This window comes from Dipodomys spectabilis, unplaced genomic scaffold (assembly GCF_019054845.1).
Source record: "Dipodomys spectabilis isolate Male_0828 unplaced genomic scaffold, ASM1905484v1 ptg000001l, whole genome shotgun sequence".
Lineage (NCBI taxonomy): Eukaryota > Metazoa > Chordata > Mammalia > Rodentia > Heteromyidae > Dipodomys > Dipodomys spectabilis.
Window position 1 is genome coordinate 26898600 of NW_024870678.1, and position 23908 is coordinate 26922507.

General features: G+C 38.3%; 1 protein-coding gene across 3 annotated transcripts in view; it reads left to right on the top strand.

The window, feature by feature from the left end:
• Positions 1–23636, top strand: part of Adgrg6 (adhesion G protein-coupled receptor G6) — a 123658-nt gene extending 100022 nt beyond the window's left edge. For 2 of the 3 annotated variants that reach the window (XM_042673648.1, XM_042673656.1), the window contains 8 exons: positions 882–988; positions 3948–4075; positions 4755–5023; positions 6122–6218; positions 8706–8989; positions 17961–18062; positions 18673–18825; positions 22869–23636. In XM_042673648.1, the coding sequence (XP_042529582.1) occupies positions 882–988; positions 3948–4075; positions 4755–5023; positions 6122–6218; positions 8706–8989; positions 17961–18062; positions 18673–18825; positions 22869–23047 (1319 nt within the window). In that variant the 3' untranslated portion in view covers positions 23048–23636. Of the gene's footprint in view, positions 1–881; positions 989–3947; positions 4076–4754; positions 5024–6121; positions 6219–8705; positions 8990–17960; positions 18063–18672; positions 18826–20821; positions 20868–22868 lie in introns of all 3 variants that reach the window. The other variant, XM_042673664.1, reaches the window with a different exon arrangement.
• The last annotated feature ends 272 nt before the right edge of the window (positions 23637–23908 follow it).

The window sequence follows — 23908 nt, forward strand, 5'->3', positions numbered from 1 at the left end:
TACAATGGAAGAATGAATAGGTTATTAGGCACAGAGGGAGAAATGTCCGAGGTGATGCATGTATGGTGTAATGAACCTCACATGCCTGTGTCCTGAGTGTCATCTACCCCATGCTCCCTCACTGTAATTATTCTGGCCTAGTTTATTCTGGTTCAGTGTTGGCTACTGTCATGGTTTAAAAAAAACAGAACCAAAAGAGGTGACCAAAACCCTCTTTTTTTAAATGTTAGTCTTTATTACAGCTGGACAAGATTTTTGTTGTTGTTTTCAGTTTAGAGTCCTGGTGTACTCATATATACTATTAAATATTACCTTGTATTTTTATATGTTATTCAGATTAGTGGATCTGTATAACACCAGAACTTTCAGATCAGATGCAATCTAGCCATTTGTAATGACTCATCACCATGCACGAACTGTGTGGTACATACTAACATGTGCTTAGAAAGCAGAACTGCTTTGTTCTTACATCTTCACAAAAATGTAGACTGATCTCTGGGGACAAAAGTGGGTTGTTCCCCAGATGGTTCATTAGCATGTAATGTATTTGAGAAAGAATAGTCTTAGAATAGAAGATCATTTTAAAGTTTATTTAAAAAATATACTTGGACATTTGTAGAACACTATTGAAGGGGGAGTTTAAACAAAATTAGTTTGAAATTACGGAGTAGAGCATCGCAAACTCTTCACCCAACACAACACTGATGCTCTGTGATGCTAGTGTCTAATTTAGATATCAGTAGTTTTAAGAAAATATCTATTTTACATATAAACTCTGGAAGGCAGAAGAAATGTGGGCAAATCCTTCTATGGCGCTCATCCCTTACAGAGAAGACCCTGGCATGTTCTTGTTTCTTCATTCAATGTTATTTTGCCTACAGAAAGTTTCGGAGGATGGAACACATCAGGATGCGTTGCACACACAGACTCAGATGCAAGCGAGACAATCTGCCTATGTAACCATTTCACACATTTTGGAGTATTAATGGTAGGGGAATCACTAAGCTTATTTGGACATGAAATAATTTTGGTCATGAAACAATTTCTTGTGTGTGTGTGTGTGTGTGTGTGTGTGTATCTTTTAAAATGATCTATTGGGGAGATTATTCCCTGATAATTTCTATGTGGATCTGGAATCTTGATTCTTCAAGAGACATCTAAATAAGTTAGTTGAGATTATCTGTTTTAAAAAATGTGAAAGTAATCATAAAAAGAACTATCTTTTCTTGTCGAATTTATCACAATGGTAAATAGTTCCAGAAACACAAGAATCTTCATGAAACTCTTCAGTGAACAGAGAATTAGCATCAGTGAAATAGAGAAATGGAAAAGGAAGGTGGGGGGGGAGGTTAAAGGAGAAAATAGTGGTAGTTATATCAAGCAGTGCAGTTGAGTATATCAATACTGTACTGGTAGGTCAAAACAGTCCCATTTTGGAACCATGAGTAGTTGATCTCTAAGTCCTTACCCAACATTACTTAGAAAATTGTCTCAACTTTTAAAAACAAGTGGCTCCAGCCTTTACTACTATGGAAGAGAACTGTAAATAGTTTGATCAAAACTTCCTGCCTTCCACTATGACTTAGCATGTGTCATGACTGTCACTTGCAACCACATCCTATGCCAAGTGATTGCTCTCCTAACTATGGCAGCCTTTTAGCACCATTGGTGGCTCAGGTTAGCAACTTCTGTCCTGCAGTAGAGATAAGCATGGGAACTCTCCCATTCTCAGGACTTCATATCATTCTTTCCTTCCTCTCTTCCTCCTTCCTTTCCCATGGCCCTGCTTTGTAATCTCACCGGCCAGTATGCTCAAAAGTTTCAACCAGAACTTAGAACTTTGTTTTTTCATTCCACCAAATGCTCAAGACCCGTGTCCAAGGTCATGGGATGTTAGAATTCATCCCTAGGCTGACAACTTTATCTTTAATTTAGTATACTGATGTTTTCATAAACACCTTTCTGATATCCAGAGCCTCTAGAATGTAGCTTAGTCATCATTTTGGTAGAGTTTTTATTTAGGACTAACCCTATTTGTTTTTTAATAGAGGAGAGTTATATGAGTGGAGTGAATGAAGCTTTTCCATTTGGAATCCAAGACATGAGGTTGTGTTTATTCCGTCCCTAAATCTCACACCCTTCTTCCTGTGGGGACTTGGAGGAAGCAGCTCTGAGCTGTTAGATGTGGTATTTGGCTCCTGAACCACTTGGCCTATGTAAATGGCCATTGTCATAAGGCAACTCTGCAAGTTGTAACTTTCCTGACATGCTCTGAGGATAAGAAAAAAAAAGTCATTCATTCTAAGAGGTGATGATCACAGAAAGTAACTTTGTTAATGTTCTCAAAGTATAAATCATTTTTTCTTAACATTAGAGCATGAAAATGAACAACTAAACTACATTGCGTTCCCCTCTAAGAATGGTAAAAGTTTGTGTATTTTTTTAGTCTTTTCTTTAAAAATGACACTTTGTGCTTTTTCAGAAAATACTTATTTTTTACAGTCTCTCAGATAAATAAACCTCTGCTTAATTTAAATATTTCAACTCTGTGTGTGTGTGTGTGTGTGTGTGTGTGTGTGTGTGTGTGTGTGTGTGTGTGTGAGTGTTTGAGCATGACTATGTGGTAACTTAGGTTAATAAATAATAGTGTCAAAATTGACTACCCATGGCCTGGGAAGGTGGCTCAGTGGTAGAGCGCTTGCCTTGCATGCCTGAGGCCCTGGGTTCGATTCCTCAGCACCACATATGCAAAAAGAAAAAAGCCGGAAGTGGTGCTGTGGCTCAAATGGTAGAGCGCTAGCCTTGAGCTGAAGAGCTGAGGGACAGCGCCCAGGCCCAGAGTTCAGGCCCCACAACCGGACCCAAAAAAAAAAAAAAATTGACTACCCAGAGAAGACTGATATGCAACAAGATTTTTAGCTGCCAATTACCTGGGAGTATCCAGTTCCTTTATATCTTACTTAATTTTTATTATGGATTTATAAATGCATGTCACCTTTTCTGATTAAATAGTTAAATATATATGTATGCATATATATGTATGAATATATATCCATATCTGTATCTGTATGTGTATGTGCATGTGTCTACAAATGTACATCCAAAGGTATACATTTTAGTGCTGTCGTTCCATTTTCTCTGTTGGCTGGTTTTGTAAGATTATAAACTGCTGAAATCCAACCTTTCCAAAATGTTATCCTTTCTGGCAATGTGTCCATATCCCTTCAGCTTTTCCAGACCACCAAGACTTTGTTTTCTTGATTTACAGACTCTGTTCACTTATAAAAGGTATTCCAAGTCTACATTTTCCCATGATACATTCACCCAAAATTGTATCTTCTCATATAAATGTGTGAAAAATTTACTGTCCTCTCCTGAATTTCTCTGTAGTAAAATTGACTTTCATATTTTTGGCAGTGCCATCTTTCATGTTGACCAGTTTAAGGAGATAATGTTTTCATATTTTCATTCTCTAAAAGTACAAGACAACACGAGAATTGTGTGTGAGTTGAATATCTCTAAACAGCCTTATTTGACTTAATTCTGGATCCTTCAAGACTGTAATTTATTTCTGGGGTTCAAGAGATCCAGGAATAACTGGACTGAATGAGTATCTGATCAGGAGTCAATTGGCACTGGATCACACCCTATCTTATGTGCTGTGGATACCCCATATCCTTAGAGTGAGGGGGATACCTGCTGGTTTTGCTCTGCATTTTCTTCTAGGATGTAAGACTTTGGGTAAGAAGGTCATAAAAATAGATGTAATCCCACCCTCTGATAATGCGGTGTTTTTCTTCCATGGATCAAACCACCGAGTGCAATCAATGGTAATTTCGATGTCAACATGCATAATTAGCCCTTGAGTGTGAGCTGCCCAATGTGATCAGGGGAAATTGTAGCAACACAAAGAGGAATTCTTACTACTGCTTCCCATATTTTGTTAGGACCTTCCAAGAAGTGCTTCACAGATGGATTCAAGAAACACTAAAGTGCTCACTTTCATCACTTATATGGGCTGTGGAGTATCCGCCATCTTTTCAGCAGCTACTCTCTTGACATATGTTGCTTTTGAGTAAGTATTTTGCTGTCTGCTAAGTCTAGTCCTAACTGTGCAAATACGAAAATTGTTGGAAGAACACTGGACTTAGAAAATGGTTTCAACTTTCAAAAACAATGCGATGCTCTATGGATCATGTTGGGTAGCTCAGTGTTAGTGTTTAGATTTCCCCTGAAATACATCATTCGCATGAATTTTCAGTTGTGGAATCTTATAACTATCATTTCTGCTTCTAAAATTTATTCAGATCTGTTAGATTTGTTTATGTGAAAACTGAAACTTTGGTAAAATACTTCCCATATTGTAAAACATGAAAATATTTGCTTCACAAATCGTATAAAAATCCATTCCAAGAGGAGAAAAAAAACTTTGAAAAGGGATATTCAAAATTGAAACTTTAAAATTGCCTTTTTAATACAAAAATCATTCTTACAACTCTAGAATTGTTTCTGGATTTTAAAAAAATGTCTGGAAACCAATTCGAAATTTTATAAACAATCAGGATACAATTAATTTTAACCTGCCACCTACTCATCAGTATTTTTAGTCTTCCCTTAGTGGAATCCAGACATAAAGATGGGGCTAACTAAGCCATCTCAGAGCTAGAAAAGAGAGGTACTTTTACTCCTGTGCTTAAAAATTACTTATAGCCATATTAGCTGCCATCTATACTTCCTGACTTTTTGTTGTTTAGGAAATTGAGAAGGGATTATCCCTCCAAAATCTTGATGAACCTGAGCTCAGCCCTGCTCTTCCTGAATCTCATCTTCCTCCTGGATGGCTGGATTACCTCTTTTGGTGTGGATGGACTATGCACAGCTGTGGCTGCCCTGCTACACTTCTTCCTTCTGGCCACTTTCACCTGGATGGGGCTGGAAGCAATTCACATGTACATTGCTCTCGTGAAAGTATTTAACACCTACATCCGCCGGTATATCCTCAAATTTTGCATCATTGGCTGGGGTAAGCTGCCTGTGTTCTTTCTATCACATACCTTGCTCAATCTTCATAGGGGGAAAAAAACCTTATTTCTAAAGCTCAGTCCTGGGAAGGATGTGGATGAGATACTCATATCCGATGCCAGGGACATCCTCAGCACTGTCTTTTTAAAACTCTCCACCCGTATTCACTAAATTCAAGAATAAAGGAAACACCTCAGCTCCTGAGTCACCAAAAACTTATTTCCTGAGCTCAGCGCCAGCCCACCCAAGTCCAAAGGAGCAGCTGGCAGATCCTTATGCTTCCAAATAGAAAGTCCTGCCGAGACTCCTGGTTGTGCTCATCCCTACAGGAATTGAAAGAAGCATTTTATTCATGTGTGTCCAGTGAAGTCGCATAGAGGATTCTTGCCTTGAACTTTTTTACCATGAATCGCGAGTGGGGCATGGGATGGTCACGTGGGCCTGTTGGCAATCTTCCCATTGAGCTCCTTCATCTCCCTTGGTTTCATGTTGGGCCAGGCCTTTTAGAGCTCCCTCACAAAACTTTTTCAGAGGGCAATATAGAAGCCTGAGATATTCCCAAAGTGTTCCAGTCGGCCCTTTAGGAGGCAGTAAAACCATCTTTTAGGGAACAGAGGTACAGATATTTCCCCCAGTGAAATACACAAGGGAATAAATACTTCATTGCTTATTTGGAGACCATAAAGACTCAATACCCCTGTTGCTTTCCCTACATACTTTCTCTGAAAAACTTACTTTTGTATCCAAAAACAAGGGGCAAAGTATACAGCAATTGCCTTATCTGCTTGAACTCTGGCAGTCTAACAAGATATCATTAATGAAACCACACTGGCTGATGCTTGATTCATTACAGTTTGGTTTCAGGCTCTTTAATGATTTCCAAGCAAACAGAATATTGAAGGCTAAGTTTGGGCTGTTGGATGTTCTACACCAAGGAGAAGCTTTTGTTGTTGACTTTAACTGAATTCCCAGTTCTAACATGTTTGTGCCTGGGACCTGGAGAGTTTTCTTTCTTTTCTCTTTCCTTGCCATTCTCAGTCCGATAAACAGTTGTGGTTGCTGCAGGAGAGCTAACTTGTCTGTGGTCTTTGCATAACAGGTTTGCCAGCCTTGGTGGTGTCAATTATTCTCACAAGCAGAAAACAAAATGAAGTTTACGGAAAAGACAGCTATGGGAAAGAACAAGGTGATGAATTGTAAGTAATGCAAATTTGGGGGATTATTCATGATGGGCAAAAGTCCCTTGCTTCCTGAAATTTAATGCCAATTTCTATGCCAGTAGTAAGGCTCTTGTTTTAAAAGACTTTAGTTCATTTGTATGAATTTGTCTCAGTCTCTGCTAGGACAGAGATCATGATTTTAATGTTCTGGAATATTTGAGTTGCATTTCTATATTAACAATAGATTCTATCTTGGAACATTCAGAAGAAGCCTATAATACTACCTTGTCTATTCTATAACTCTCTTATTTCCTCAAGAGGATATACATCTTTGAAGGAGTCCAACAGTAACATCAGTGCCAATATGAATGGTAGACGGAAATGTAGGGAGTGGAAAGAAAAGTGTGTTCTCGAGTATTTTGGGAAAAAAAACTTCCTTTCAGACTACGAGGTCTTTGAGATTAAGTTTTGTTCAATGTAAGCGGTTGTGTCCTATTCTGTCATTCATATTGAGGATATTCAGTATCTGTTGACTGGAAGAGTGATTGAAGAAAAAAAAGAGCTTATTGCTGAAATGAGTCTTGAGAAGCCACATGCCAGTGTACATTTCGTGGATGATCAACACGTCTATATCCAGCCAGTTGTCTAACACATGTCTTTTTCCATCATGAAAGGCACAACTTCTTTCATATTTCTAAAATAGCCTTGAAAACATTCAACAAGGACCAGGGGGGGAAATGTTGGACCTAAGTCAGGAATTTCAGGATCTTTGAATAACTTACATGTGTGGAGAAACCTTAGCTCCAGGGACAAGCACTAATATATACTAAAAGTAGAACCCAACAAATAACTTTTTTTTAAAAGGGAACAAGAAAATCATGTTAACCAATTCTTATAGAACACTAAAGTTCCACTTGGTACATTGTTATGCCATCAACAATGCTCATTTATTGAGTATTAATTATATTCCAGGAGTCTAGTAAGGTTCCAGAATCCAAAGATGTTCAAGCTTTGTCTCCGTGAATGACATATTTCACTGTGGAATATTCCAGAAGGACGACCATTTATACTAAAATGTTAAATAAATTTGATTTCCTTCAACTATCTAATTTTGAGATGCCTAAAAATTTCCATAGCTTAGATTAGGTACTAGGACATTTGCAAATTATATTTGTCAACTTTACTCATAATATAATTTGTACATATTGTAGTTTTTCAGTTTCTTGAATCTATTTTTGATCTGTCACTCTAAATATTAAGTATATCATTTTATCTCATTAAAGATGCTTTATCATTAATGTCAGCTTCATAGTCATGCACAAGAAGTGTCTATGTGTAAATCTTACAATTGTATAATAAAGCCCTGTCTCAACTAACCCATTGTATTAGTAGTAATTATTATAACTATTATAATGAGCCAACAGTTCAGTGTGACACATTAAGTAGAAATTAATTCCCACACATGACAAATAACATGGATGTAGAATCCACTAATGTTGACTTTTTGACTATATGTCAGTGCCCACATTTCCACAGCTCTCTTGGCCTCTTTTATGATGGAAGACCACTGCTATAATTCCATAGCTCATTTCATGTTTGAAACAGGAAGAAATAGCAGGTTGCCAGTTGAGTATGTCAAGAACAGTTTTCCAAAAGTCCCTCAAACAGACTTCTGCTTCCATGCTGCCTTGGAGAACTGTGTCACACTTTAACTCATCAGAAAGCAAAAGTGAATGCTTAGTTGAATGCTGGTGGCTCATACCTGTAATTCTCGTTATTCAGGAGACTGAGAACTGAAGATAGAGGTTCAAAACCACCCTGAGCAGCAAAGTCCATGAGTTTCTTATCTCCAATTAACCTCCAAAAGCCAGAAGTCAAGTTGTGTCTCAGGTGGTAGAGTGATAGCCTTGAGCAAAAGAAGCCCAGGGACAGCACAGCCCTGAATTCAAGCCCTAGGACAAGAAAGAAAGAGAGAAAGAAAGAAAAAGAAAGGAAGAAAGAAAGGAAGGAAGGAAGGAAGGAAGGAAGGAAGGAAGGAAGGAAGGAAGGAAGGAAGGAAGGAAGGAAGGAAGAAAAAATGAGAAAGAAAGAAAATGAGAAAGAAAGAAAGAAAGAGAGGGGGAAGGGAGGGAAGAAAAGAGGGAGAAAGGGAGGGAGGGGGAAGGAAGGATGGAAGAAGGGAGGGAAGGGAAGGAAGGAGGAGAGAGAAAAGAGTACTTAACTTTACCACTTTTACAGTACAAGCATACAATAGACATGGTTTCAGGTGAGCCAATCAAGAGTGGTTTCATACCAAGGTAGAATTCAACAAAAATCATCGTGATTTCTTTTTAATGTTAACCTAAATAACTAGATATGAAAACAGTACCTAAACCAAACAAACCATCTCTTAAAAGAGCAAAGAAAAAATGGAAGGCCAGGGCAGTAAATGACTTTCCACAGGTGTTTGAGAGGTAAATCTGCAATTAACAATCAGAAGAGACAATCAATCTCTTTTCCCTTTCTTGTTTCTAATTTTTTTAGCTGTTGGATTCAGGATGCAGTGATATTTTACGTGACCTGTGCTGGCTATTTTGGAGTCATGTTTTTTCTGAACGTTGCCATGTTTATTGTGGTAATGGTGCAGATCTGTGGGAGAAATGGCAAGAGAAGCAACCGGACCCTGAAGGAAGAGGTTTTAAGGAACCTGCGCAGTGTGGTTAGCTTGACTTTCCTGCTAGGCATGACATGGGGTTTTGCTTTTTTTGCCTGGGGACCCTTAAATATCCCCTTCATGTACCTCTTCTCCATCTTCAATTCATTACAAGGTAAGGTAAATGATACCTGAGCAATTTTCGCTTTTTGGTTTTACATGTTTTACTCCAGCTTCTTTTTTTAAAAGATTTTTTATTTTAATTTGATTGTCAAGGTGATATACAGAGGGGTTACAGTTACATAAGTACTTATCTAACTTGTTACCCCCTCCCTCCAGCTTCCTTTTGGCAGAGACTACATTTCTATGTCTTCTATTCAAGGTATTTAGTTCCAGGCACAAAGATGAGTGTTCATTTTAGAAGTCTCATGCAGCCTGTAATCCTAGCTACTTAGGAGGCTGAGAATGAGAGGATAGTGGTTCGTTGGGGGCCAACCCAGGCAGAAAAGTTCATGAATATCCCTTGTAGTCATCCTAGATGTAGTTTTCCTAAGCGATATGGGAAGCTGATATTGGGAGGATCATGGTTCCAAGCCAGGCTTGGCAGAAGAGTCTTCAAGACTCATTTTTAATGGAAGGGAGCTGGAGATAGTGTACCAGTACCTGTCACCCAGAGAAGCCTAAAATCAATGTACTGTGTTCTGTGCTCTGTCCGGATAGGAAGCAAGAGCATATCTTTAAAATAACCAGTAAAAAGAAAAGGCAAAAAGCAAAAACCAGGGCTGGATATGTGACTTAGTGATACAAGGGCCTGCCTAGTGAGCGTAAGGCTCTTGAATGCAAATCTCAGTACTACAAAAATAAGAAAGGTCTTCAATAGATAAAAGAGAAAGCAATGTTAATTTTTTTCAGCAGTGTGTTCCAAATAGCCAGTAGATACTTTGGAAATAGTTGCTACTATGTGAATCACTATGGAGCAAGGAGAAACTTCCAGCTGAGAGCCCATGGGAAGTAGGTAGAGAGACCTAGACAATGTCTGTCTTTATGGTTCAGCTGGGTGCTCTACTCCTCCTGGAGTCTCGTCCTTGGTAGGTTTACCCTGCATGAATAGGAGATTATTTAGATTCTAGACATGAGAAAAGGAGTTCACCTGGATTCTTTAGCGCCTTAGATTTAAAAATGAGTAATGAACAAGCTTAGGTCTTTGTATGAGTTAGGGCAATTAATTTAATTTCATATTTATCAGTAGCCTATTTTGCACAAACACAAAGCGTCCTTCAAGGACATGAGCTTCAGGCTTCTGGCTCCATAACACACACCCCTGTGTTTTCTATAAGAAAATATGAATCACTATTGGAAAATTAAATGACATTCTCTCTCTCATTTGTGTGAGTGTATGTGTGCATGTGTATGTGTGTTTCTGTGGCTAATACTCTATGTCTTGAGGATGTTGGGCAAGTGCTCTATCTCTGAGTCAAAACTCCTTAATATTCAGAAAGACCATGAGGTCTACACCTCTAAAGACATCAAACAACAAATTTTCAAGCAGAGCAGAACAAATGCTGCTTTTCCAAAGCTACTGGACATGTACTTGTGAGTGTAGGAAGACCAAACTGAGGCTGTGGGATGTTAATTAGACCTAAATCCCATCGAGGGAGGAAAGAAGGCTTGTGTTATTCACATATGAGGTACATAGATAGGTGCTACCTAAAATTGTATCTTACTAGTTTTTCTACTAGTTTGTGAACTGGGGGAGAAAAGTCATCAAGAAGATGTTCAGTGATTGTTTGTTAAATAAATGACTAACTGCATGAAAGGAAGGGAGAGGTCCTGGGTATGTCCCAAATCTAATCTGACACACCTCTAATACAAATAATTACTTCAGCAAATTTTATTCAGGTCCATTCTCCCATAACAGATAAAATATACCAATCTATTGCCATTTGTAAGTACATCCAAAAGTTAGAAACTAACTTTGTGGCCTATAAACGTATCTTCCTTAGCTCTGTAAAGGAGTATTCCTTTATTGCATCGGTTCTATAGTACATTACATTGAAGTGCCTAAATAAATATTGACGAGAGTGTCTGTGAGCATTAGAAATTCCATGGTTTTGGGTTTCAGAATTGCACTTGAAAGGCAGAGTAATGCTGCCAGCCCAACCTTGGTTTTGCTGTGAGAATTTCCTGGCAATGTCTATAACCTTCAGCTACAGTTGTCTGTGCAGCTGTTGCCATTAATGAGAATCGGGATGCTTTATTTTTCCCAGCATGGGTCTCCTGTGAGGAGGGAAAAAATGTTGTAAACCATCATCAAGTCGGTGTTTTTCATAAATCACTGACTTTTAAGACCTATTCTAAGTTATATAAATTCAGAACAGATTTCTGCATATCCAGTGGTATTTTAAAAAAACACACCTCCTGAAAAGGAAATTTAAATTAAAAAGCAGTGATACAGTACAAGTGAGCCTATCAACAATTGCTTAACCAGCCAGGCTGTACAAAAACTCCTTGAGACACTATAGAAGGTTACTTAATGGTTTTTATTGGTGAGTTGTTTGCCTTATTAAAAAGGAGTGTATAGGATTTAGACACTTTATAGAAAGAACTAGATAACTGCAAGATTAATTCTGAGAGCACTTGGGCAAAGTACACTCTATATTGCTTCATTTCAGCAAAGACATTACTCAGTCCCTTTTCTTGACAGAGTTTATATTTTATGCAATAAAAGAGACTGATGTTTAATCAAATACATTGCTGTATAAAAGTACCTCATAGTCTTTGGAACATTCAACAGAGACATGATAGCTAAACTGAAATCTAGAGGGCTCCTAGGGATTAAGGAAGAGTTCAGTGGTCGAGGAGTCGGGGGGGGGGGGGGAGAGAGGAGAAAGAACATTGTGAGTTGGAGAACATGCTACGAGACCAATGGCAAGTCCTTGAAAGGTTAAGCATGTAAGTTGTCATGGTGAGATGTACTTTGTGTTACCATGAAGGCAGATAGCATGTGGAGGCTGAGTGACAAGAAGTCACAGGGTATAGAAAGCAGAGCAGAGGGGCTTCTTACAGTGGGGGGAGAAGGTGCCCCAGTGTAGACTGTGGAGGAGACAGGGATCTAGAGACATGTGAAACAGTTGAGAGACTTTCAGGAAGGATGCCACCACAGAACACATTGGTTTGACCATGAAGGCAAACTTACTTTGGTAGAATGATTAAGGTAAGGGGTTGTCTTATTGGTATAGTGTTATAGCTAATGGATACCTATATGAGACTCAGTAGCAGTTAAAGAGCCAGAATGTAACATGGAGTTCTGACCACTAAAACTCTACTAAACAAATTGTCATTAGATTTCAGAGGAAGTTGAGCATCCTCAGTTCAGTAGGACTGTGCTATGAAGGGCAGCAGGCACTCCGTGTGTTTCTGAGATGGGATCCAAGGATGACGTCAGGACACATGGCACAGGAAAGTGCCCTTTCTCGGTTCTATGTCACAACTATATCTTCAAAATTTGCTTCAAACTTGTTTTTTTTAAATCCATTTACCTTTAGGATTCTTACCTGTAGGCATGCATGTATACAAATACATATACAGACACAGGTAAATTTATGGGAATGTACATGATTTTTTATAGTCTACATAGTCAAATTCCATAGACACTATTTTTTTCTAGTCTCACATTTTATTTTATCGTGTTTGTTTTCACAGGGATTTTTTGGTTGGTTGTGGGGCTTGAACTCAGTGCCTGGGCACTCTCCCTGAGCTCTTCTGCTCAAGGCTAGTGCTCTAACCACTTCGAGCCATAGCTCCACTTCTGGCATTCGAGTGGTTAACTGGAGATAAGAGTCTCATGGGGACTTTTCTTCCTGAGCTGGCTTCCATTGCAATCCTCGATCTCATCCTCCTGAGTAGCTAGGATTACAGGTCTGAGCCACCAGCACCTGGCTTTAACTTTTATTTTGAGTTATATATTTTTATATATTAATGTATATTTGTACCTATATAATTACGAAAATCATTTTAAGTTTCAGGAATTTATTATAATCTATCTGACTATAACTCAACTTTTTCCTGCTTGAAAAATCACGCAAAACCATTCATGGAATTAGATTTGAGGCCAATGCTTGGGAAGTAGCTCAAGCAGTAGACTGCCTGCCTCGCAATTGCAAGGCCCCAAGTTCAATCCCCAGTCCCACTCCCCCGTCCTAAATAACCACAACAGACACCAAGCCTATTATTTTCTAGTTTTTTACAGTATATCTTTTGCTCTTTTTATTTTACCTACTTAACTTATGATAGAAAAATCATTTCCTTGATATTTCTGCCCAAGATTGAAGCTTCTAAGTGAAGCTTAGTGAAAGTTGGTGAAAATTATATCTACTTTCTTTTGTTTTCTTTTCTTCCTTTCCTAGGACAAAACTGGTCTATTGCTGTATTAAAATTTTTAATTTTTTTCTAAAGAATGCTGCTGAAAATTACATATGAATCATTGCATAGATAGAACAAGTAGATGACAACATAATGCACATGCTCGAGAACATTTGATTATGTACTACAATCATTCATCCTAAAGAAATTAAGATGTTGGCCAGGGTCTTGCTGGATATCTATTCCTTGTGAGGTCTTTAGTGCTCTCACAGGACTGAATTGCTACTCTAAGCTTCAGCAAGGCACATTACTGCTTCTTTTATCAGTGATGAACTGTATCTCAGATGATATTTTATATGTTAGGGGTACGTGAGCATATAACACAATGAGTTGTGCTAAGCCTTTTCAGCATACAGAGATATTCATCAGTGCATGAATTCTATCTCTGTAATGAGAGCTTTGTTTTTATTTTTTTTCTTCCCATGAATTGGAAACAATATTGATTACTAGCTCAAGTACAGAGCAACAATCTCCTGTGTTGATTATGTGAACATAATAAAATGCTTCATGGGTACCACACACAAAAGCTGCTGTGGAGAACACTGTAGATGGTGCCAGTTTGCTTAGAGATAATGTTTGCCACTGATTACTTGCTAGCATTACAATGGTGAAAACAGCAGAAATCGGGTATAGTTGCATATTTCACGATAACTTATAATGAACTTTCATACAACACCTATAATCTAGACAATTCTGTAAATTTAGACATTTAAAATTCTCATATTAATTACTTGTTTTAATTAGTGTATGTGTGTGTGTGTGCACGTGCGCGCGCATGTGTGTGTGTGTGTGTGTGTGTTATTTTTGAGTTAACATCGGTAAATGAGAGGCTTTCATTGGGATATCTCCTTGCATATACACTTTAGACTTTGAACAAATCCACTCTCTGCAGGATTGTCCTGTTCCTGTCACCTTCCCTCACCATTTTCAAAGACCATCTGATGGGGTTCATTGTGCTTTACTTAAGCGAATGTTCGTCCCCAGATACTGAAAGCTGGAACTTAGAGGAAGACAGGACTAAGTGTAAGAAGAAAAGGGAGGGGGCTAAACAGAAATCTGTTCATTTCAAGTTGGTTCAATGTTTGTTTTTCTTGTTTTAATGTGAAATGGTTTCTTTCATAAAAGTGAAATAAAGAATCAAGGCTATTAAACTGAAGAAACTTGCTAGGGAACTCTGTCTTGGGTACAAAAAAGCAATAGTCTTTCAGGCTAAAATTCACAAATGCTCTGTGTGTGTGTGTGTGTGTGTGTGTAATATTTCATAAAGCTGGCACTAGCCTGTCAAGAAGAAGTAAAGGCTTCAGATCTACATTTAATCTTTAGACCATTTTTGCTTCCAACTTTTATGGGCAATGCCTCTTTAGCTAAGTTTGAGGTACCATGAGAAAAAAAAAGCCTCATTATTGTGGCTTATAGTCATAGCATGTAAATCTTCCCAGAAAGCTAGAAGGCTTTATGTTTTCCTAGGTAGTACAAATATTCTTACAAAGGAAAAAAATGGATAAAAGTGAGCAGAGACAAAGTGGAAAAATCAATCAGATTCCTTTATCGGCCTAGGGCTCTGTTCAAGATCTATGATTTTAGTTCTGCTTCTGGGACCAAGGTCTCCAAGTCGATGGAGGAAAATATGCCTCCAAATTTAAAAGAATCACCCTGTGTTTTCTCACTTTAGCCTCCAAGTATCCTTGGCTCTCCTACTCCATTTTCTCCCATTCCTTTCTAAAGTGTTTACCATCCAGATGTGGATTCTCTCACATTTCCCATAGTTGAACTCTAAAGGGAGTATTCTGTTCTGAAAAAAAAAAAAAGGTATATTATTTATGGGCAGACTAACTTAAATTCATGTAAAATAAGTTAGCACAAATAGTAAAATAATGTTTTAGGAGAATTTTTTTTGCCAGGCCTGGGCACTGTCCTTGAGCTTCTTTTTGCTCAAAACTAGTACTCTACCACTTGAGCCATGGTGCCACTTCTGTTTTTTTTTTTTCTGTTTATGTGGTACTGAGGAATCAAATCTAGGGCTTCATGCATACTAGGCAAGCACTCTACCACTAAGCCACATTCCCAGCCCCTTAGGAGAATATTATTCTGACAATATAAAAATATATGTCCATGTTGAAGAATTTGTTCTATGTAATAAATTTAAGCATAGTCAGTCCTAAGAATTCTAATTACTAATGATAGCCAATTCATAGTGGAAAACAGAGATTTTACGTCTCTTTTCTCTAGTTCATAATTTTTATGCCTCTTCTCTCTAGCTCCTAATTTTATAAGAAATATATCTGATTTTTGAATCTGATTTACCTGCTCTTTCTCTGAAACTTATCTGGTATCTATATGTTACAGTAATTATGATTGGTTAAAAATATACAATGTCATCTCATGATATAATTATGACTTAGAATTACATTATATAATGTTTTGCCAATGCAATTTATTTTTAACTTGATCTTCTCTGATGATGATCAGCAGCTAATTCTCAAAATAATTCTCATAACTGGGCACCGGTGGCTCACATCTGTAATCCCAGCTACTCAAGAGGCTGAGATCTGAGGAAAGTCCAAGCAGGAAAGTCCTCAAGACTCTTAATTTCCAATAAACTACTCAGAAAAAAAAAAGCTGGATGTGGCACTGTGGGGCAAGTAGTAGAGTGCTAGCCTTGAGCACAAAGAGGCTCAGGGACAGCACCTAGGCCCCGTGTTCAAGCTCCACAACCAGCAAAAATAGTAATAATAATAATAATAATTTTTGCCATTCCAAAGGCCAACAAAATCAATCTACAGCCCAGTTCTCTTCTGGTATCCTCAAAAGACTTTGAAGTCTTTTCCTTCCATATATGTGATAGGCACAAAAATGACTAGTACAAAAAGAATAATAGTATATACACTAAAGGAAAACAATATCTAGTAAGTATCACCTTCTACCTCCATTGGGGGCAAAATATTTGTTCAACAGTAAGCCCTGTAGTGTGAGGGATTCTTGGGTTAATGCCTAGGAGGTAAAGTCTTTCATTGGAGCTTATATCTTCAGCTCCTGATGTACTGCTATTTAAGAATACACAGTTGCCTTTTCAGCTGTGTGACGAAAGTCCCTTCACGAGAAATTCAGAAAATCTTGACCCAGTCTGTGCCGTGTAAGAATGTTTCTGAAATGTCAGTGGCCTCCTCCCTCCATGACCTCTCCCCAGGCCTCTTCCCCCTCCCGACTCTTTGCTCTGTAGCTGCCACTGGCTCCTCAACATTTGAAAGGATCAATGCACCAACTCTGGTTACTTCCACAATTTTACTCCTCACACCACTGGCAATACAAAGTGTACCTGGTTAGTTAAGACTTCCTGTACTAGTTAGGGAACTTGGTAAGTGTGGGAAAGCTTTGAATCGCCATGTGATTCAGTCATTTGGGGCAGGAAAATGAAATCTGAACTCAACAATGGGAAGTAGGCCCATCATTCAGTGCTTAGTCCTGAGGACATCTGGGGGTGGAAAGAGACCCTAGCCAGGTCATTGATCAAGCAGTCACCATCCTACAGACTCTTCCTCCCCAGCCCATAGCACCAGAAGCCCTCATGGGTAAATGTATTTGCAAGATAGAGTTCCTGTGCCTTTCCAGAACAGCTGTATTGGGGTCATGGATGTGGATAGTGGCCTGATGGGATTAATTTGGACAAAGATTATATGAAAGAATTGGTGATAACCAAAGTTCATCATTTCAAATTTTCCTGGGAAGACATTGAAAGTGAATCATTATAGGTTAATGGAGTTACTAGAATGTGCTCCCTAGCGAATGGGAAAGAGCAATATAAAGGACTGGAGGTAGAAATTTTAACCCTCTCGGAGAGAGGGTTAAAAGTCAGGAACAAATTCCCTGTAAGTTAAAAGTAGGTGGTGTCTACAATACAAGTGACATCATTAGGTTTTGATTAGTGTAGGGAGTGACTATCAATATGAAGACTACTTCCAAATAAGGAAATAATTCTATGTTACAGTGTTGAGAAACTAAAGTCAGCCATGCGAAACCACATGACTGCTGTGGTTGACCTGCAAAATGACCATTTTTCTATGGTATAACCTAACCTACTGAGGTTATGACTACAATAACGAATATGCATAAATTAAGTTAAATGCTATAAATCAAAGCACATTATGAGCTCATAGGCATTTTCTGAGATTTTCTTTTCCTTTTTTCAAAATTTTATGTCACATTTTTATGTAACTTTAAGACAAAGACCAGGAAAGGATTGAATGCTTAAATTAAATGGTTAAATTAACTTGGTTTTTATGTTAAGTCATAGGAATGCTGAACAGAACAGGCAAAGACAGAATCTGATCGATGTACTGCACTTATTCTGGTTTTTATCAGACAGTGTGTTCTTGTCTATGGGATTAAGAGTCTACAACCTGAGTCAAGATTTCTCAGGGCAAAGCATATTCCCCATAAAGCAAATTGGTCAAGCAATGCCATTTATTTCCAATTGTAGTAAAACAGCTACCAAAATCACCAAGGAAAGTTGTGACAATCTAGGAAAACCTTTGCTTTCAAATGCTTGTGGTTCCAACTCCACCTATCTCTCATCCAGAACTAAGTCACTTGATATGTGTTCTCTAGTGATTTGGTAAATATATATATATATATATATATATTAAAAGTGAATCCACATGTTTGATAAGATCTGTCACTTCAAATGTGCCATCTCATTTAAAAGCTTGTATTTCGGTTTGCCACAGGCTTATTTATATTTATCTTCCACTGTGCCATGAAGGAGAATGTTCAGAAGCAGTGGAGGCGGCATCTGTGCTGTGGCAGATTCCGATTAGCAGACAACTCAGGTAAAGGGGCATGGGGTTAATTGGGTTTAATACCTGGTCAGAGATGGTTGATGTTTGACCTTGCATTGTCAGAGCAACCCAGTTTCAAGGACATCAGGAATCAAGTAGGACATGTGAAGTTGCTTAGTTAAAATATGAGAGTATTCGGGCAAAAAGATATCTGAGAAGTTAAGGTTCAACTCTCCTATTTCACAGAGATGATTTGTGAGCTCCAGATAGGTTCCCTGAGCCACCAAACATACGATGTGTAATTTGGTAACTTGGAAACCAGAGTTCCTCTACGCCATACCTATCTTTGCACACTTTTTAAATTCTATGTTACATCTGTAGGTTGAAGAGATGTTTCTCAGTGCAAGGGGAAAAAATGGAGAAAAGTATTCATTTTTTTTCAGTGTTAACTTCTGATCCTTAAGAATGATCACATGAAATTTTAAGGAATACATTCATATGATCAGAGTAGGAAACTTCTGTTTCTTAGGTTTACTATTGTTGGTATGTCAGTATCTTCTTTGAGCTCTTGCCAGAATATCAGATATTTTGGATAAATTAAGCAATCTAGTGTTGGCTTCTCAGGGCAAAGCCCTTGGTAAACCCTTGCCATTTCTTTCAGATTGGAGTAAGACAGCTACCAATATCATCAAGAAAAGTTCTGATAATCTAGGAAAATCTTTGTCCTCAAGTTCCATTGGCTCCAACTCAACCTATCTCACATCTAAATCCAAATCCAGCTCCGCTACCTATTTCAAAAGGAACAGCAACACGGGTGAGTCATTCCCACCATCATGAAGATGCCCTTTGGCATCGTTCCCTTTGGCAGGCTTCCACAGCAAATGTGACCCACGGTGACATGACTTACGGTTCCCAGTGCTTCAGAAAACAGGTATCTGTCTTAACACTTTATCCAACAACTTCATGCATATTTCATTCTTTTTAAAATTCTGTAACCCATCTGTGTCAACCTAGCCAAGCTTTCATTAACTCTGAAAATCATGGCAACTTCATTCCTTGATTTGAAACTTAATTGCCTTTGAAAATTAGGATATTTTGTTTTGAGCAAGTCCCATCTTATCACTTTAAAATATTGATTAAATGGCCAAGTGCTTCACAGTTCAGTGGAGGAGGTTGCTTGACACAGTGTCATGGCATCAGGAAGCAGCCTCACCTGGAATGCACGTGTTGTTTGAGGCTCTGTTTCCTTGGTGTTGTTGGCTGCTGTACCTTAGCTCACTGACTCAAGGGGAAAGGACAGAGGGCGTGGTACTCAGAAAGTGATGACTGACTATTACACAGCACTATGTCTCGCTTCCTGTTCCTGTCCCAGGTTGTGGTCATAGTTACAAGGACCACATAGTCTGAAAATGAGAATTTACACAAATAATCCCAAAGACATATTGGAAATAAAGAATATTATATATTACTTGACATAGGCCAGTGTGAAAAGGTTTACTCTTTTTTAATAATTCCAAAGGGAAATAATAAAATTGCTGCTTTTGAATATTAATTAAATCCCACAGCAGAGAACTGTCCACCCATTTTGAGCACACATGATATTCCTATTTAAAATTACTTCTAACTGCATAATGAAAATATCTTTTTAAATTTGTGTAGCCATTAAACATGAGAAAGGGGACTGGCACAGAAAAGACTAATATTTTACTTTTTGCAAACAAGGTGTGTGATGTGTCTATAATTTTGCATATTACAGACACTTGAATTACAAAGGAACCTTTTATAAGCTTATATTCTTCCACATGCTTGCATGCATTATGCCTGCTTGTATTATTTCCTGAATTTTGCCATTGGTATAGCCATGGCCTTTGTGACAATACTGTGACAATGATTGTGGATTCTCTCTTTTACCTATGGAAGGAGCCTGAGGAGAGGTGTGAAGTCTAACTTCAATTATTTTGCCTACGTGGTCATACCCAGGCACAAAAATCCTTTACTTGTGATGAATTTTTTTCTACTTTACTTAACCATACTTAAAATTACTCACTGAGGCTCCCTTTTTAAAAATGAAAATGATTGATGCATTATGAGTAAGTTATGAATGAAAACCCATTTGGAACAAGTGAACTGCTTTCCTTTTAGTACATCTGAGCAAAGCTAGTGTGAAGAAATGCCTGTCTTGATAAGAAAGAGAAAATAATAAGGTAGAATATTTGGCACATGGGACATTTTGGAAATCTTAAGGAAAGACAATGGTAGAGAAAACTGACTATAAGATAAAAGAAGGAAGGCAAAAATGGAGGTACTTAAAGCAAACACACACACACACAATAGTAATTAGGTTTCAACTCAGGGCCTTGTACTTACTAGGTAGGCACTATTCTACCTGAGCCAAACCTCCAGCCCATTTTTTGCTTCAGTTATTTTGAGAGAGGGTTTTGTGTTTATGCCTAGGCTATCCTGGACAGTGATCCTCCTATTTACACTTCCTGTGTAGTTGGGATAACAGGTACATACTACCATGTTCAGCTTTCTAAAGGGTGAGAGTAGATCTTACAGACAAAAAAGATGATGTTAAGTGGATTCTTGTCCACTAGCATGAAAATGACAGCATTCTTGCATGATATATTAAATTAAATAGCATTACTTACATGATATATTAAATTAAGCCTCCAGCCAGTTCTTGCGGGTACTGCTGTTATACTGGGGATCACTTGGAGGGTATGCAAGAATTCACCACATAGCCTTAGAAATATGTAGTTGGTATATGTCTTGGAATTGATCTAGACATTCATGTGTTTATGGTATAGATAATATCTCCTAAGAGCTTTCCTTCAACAAAAGAGGATCATTCAGGTAAAGTTTCATTACTTTTTTCATGCATGTACTTTTGAAGGTAATAAGGGAATGTTTGCATGGATTAAGCTAAGGTTCTGCTGCACCAGCAAAATGGCTTGTTCTTTACAATACTGTAGAGATAGCACAATGATATTCACATGCCGAGCTGGACTTCCTGAAATTTAGGTGGCATTGGGCTCCGCTGGCTTTTCTCTGCATGGGGTGTGCAAATAGATTCTTCTAGAAAATGTACCATGCTCTGGAGTGGTGGGTCCTATATAAAGAAAGGTGATTTAAAAAGTGATATTTGAGAGAATTCATTATAGAAGAATATAATTTTTTTACTGCTCTTGTGGATGACTGAGTACGTCATGGTACATTCATAGAAGTCATGAAATAGAAATTATCAATTGCAAGCTGCCTTGAGGATTTAATTTGCTTGAAATTATTGTAGCATAAGTCAAATAAGTTCATTTCTCTAGCCCCTGGTTTTCAGGTATTCAGCAATAATTGAAATTTTTATTATAATATCTATCCAGACAACTTGGAATAGCATGTATGTGCACACACAGAAAAATACATGCACACACACACATCTGTTGTTCAGAAATTTTCTGTATTAGACTGTGAAGATCCATCAAATTGGATCATTGCTTTGGACCACAGCTGGTCACAGTCTGTATAAGCATACACCCCTGGAAGTTGTCCAGGAAGCAGAAAAAATCTTCAACATTTCTGTAAAGATACGATTTTCTAAAAAAAATCAGGTACAGTTACTCATTATTGAAATTTATAGCAAGATACATATGTCCCTCAAAACCAGTGGCTCTCAACTATCTGAACTTGAATAGAGTCAAGCACTGTATTCAAGAGAGGTGTGGGTGTGTGCCATGATTCCTTCAGGATTCTCCTCCCCAGCCCTGGGACATGCTTCACTCATTCCACCATGCTTCCGTCTGCCCATTCTTTCAATCTGCCATCTGCCATCTTTTCTTCCTCTGCTTCCTTTGAACAAGATGACATTTCTTGTTTCTCTCTGTGTGTATGTGCATGTGTGTGTGTGTGTGTGTGTGTGTGTGTGTGTGTGTGTGAGTGTGTGTGTGTGTTGGAGCTTGAACTCAGGTCTGTAGGGTTTTTACTGGCTTTTCCCCCCCATGGCTGATAATTGATTCTCTCAGATTTGTTACGCAGGCTGCCTTCAAACTATGATTCTTAGGCCTCTGAGTTTTGAGTAACAAAGATGAGAGCCACTGGTTCCTGGCCCATTTTCTATTTTTACCATTCTCAAAACAGAAGACTTGAAGCAAATATTCTAATTTTGGAGCAATGCTTTCAGAAAGCAGCGTTTCGGAATAGCTTACCTCTCCTACAGTATATGGAGAGGACACACCTATACAGAAGGCTATATTTTGTCCTTCATTACAGTCAAAGCCGTAATTTCTTTAATATAAGGATATGGCTTTTCTCCAAAGTATATTAGGAATGAGCAAAGGGTAGATATTTATGATATCCATAGAGTATATAAAGTCAGTCATGGATTGTTTCAGAGCACTAGCTGAAACAAAGTAAGGAAGCCTTTGAATTTGGAGAAACAATATTAATACATATGATATGACTATCAGTTTCTCTAATATTATTGCCAAAATTATAGTTTTAAATACTTCTGATAGAGAAAATTTTGATTTCTATCATTGATACTTCATTAAAAACACCATTTTTTTTGCCATTTCTCTTTATTTGACAATGTAAAAACAATAGGAAATGTGTTCGAAGTGGGCTTTCCTGTAACAAAACACAACACAAATGCCTACAAGGCAAATTGACATTCAATGAATATTGAGAGTGCACTGGGAAAAAACCCATGAAATGTAAGCTACCTGCTCTCCAACCTATAAAAGAACCAGAGCTTCATCTCCTTTCTGTACTTCTTGAATGTGCAAAACAGAGTGTACAGCCTGGGGTCCCTGCAGGTGTCCCTCGCTCCTCACACAGCCTCATTTCTCGTGTCATCTCTTACAGACAGTGCTTCCATGGAGAAGTCCTTGTCGAAACTGGCCCATGGTGATGGAGAACAAACATCAATCATCCCTGTCCATCAGGTCATTGATAAGGTCAAGGGTTATTGTAATGCTCACTCTGATAATTTCTATAAAAATATCATCATGTCAGACACCTTCAGCCACAGCACAAAGTTTTAGTGTCTTTAATTCAAGAAGTGAAAAAAAAAAGTAGGATAATCAGTCTGCAGAAATGTGAAGATGTGCAAGCCGTGAAAACTACTACTAGCCTATGTAAATGGGCTACGACCAAGACACCTGCATGGAGATGAGGAATGTCTTTTGTGAAGAAGTCTTTCATGAGTTCTGAACTCATTCTTTTGGTATATTTCTTCCATGGAGGAGGCTCAACCATCATTAACAGCTTCACTACTGAGAGCAACTTTACTCAGGAACCAGAGGACAGAAGATTTCTTAGGATGAGTCATTGAATGGCACTCATCTAAAGTCAAGGGGGTGGGGGGGAGAGGAAGCTAAGAGCACAAGGGAGGATCAACGCCAATGGGTTTCCCCATTTCCAGTCATCTTTCTCAACAGTACACACATTGGTATAGCCAACTATTAGATGCCTACAGATTACATCCAGGTGCTGTTTCCTATTAATGCAGCAACACTTTTTTTTTTGGCAGTAAAATTCCTACCCTAGATAGAAAAGCATGTTGAGATTGAACACAAACTGCTGAGCGCTGGTGGCTCACACCTGTAATCCAAGTTACTCAGGAGGATGAGATCTGAGGATTGCAGTTCAAAGCCAGCTCAGGCAGGAAAGTCCATGAGCCTCTCTATCTTCAGTTAACCACCAGAAAGCCAAAAGTGGAGCTGTGGCTCAAAATAATAGAGCACTAGCCTTAAGCAAAAAAAAAATCAGGGACAGTGCCTAGGCCCTGAGTTCAAGCCCCATGACAAACAAAAAGAAAGAAAGAAAGAACTGGACACAAAGATTGAAACTCATTTTACCAAACATTTAACCTTCAGGACTGTAACATGCTTAAGAAAATCTTC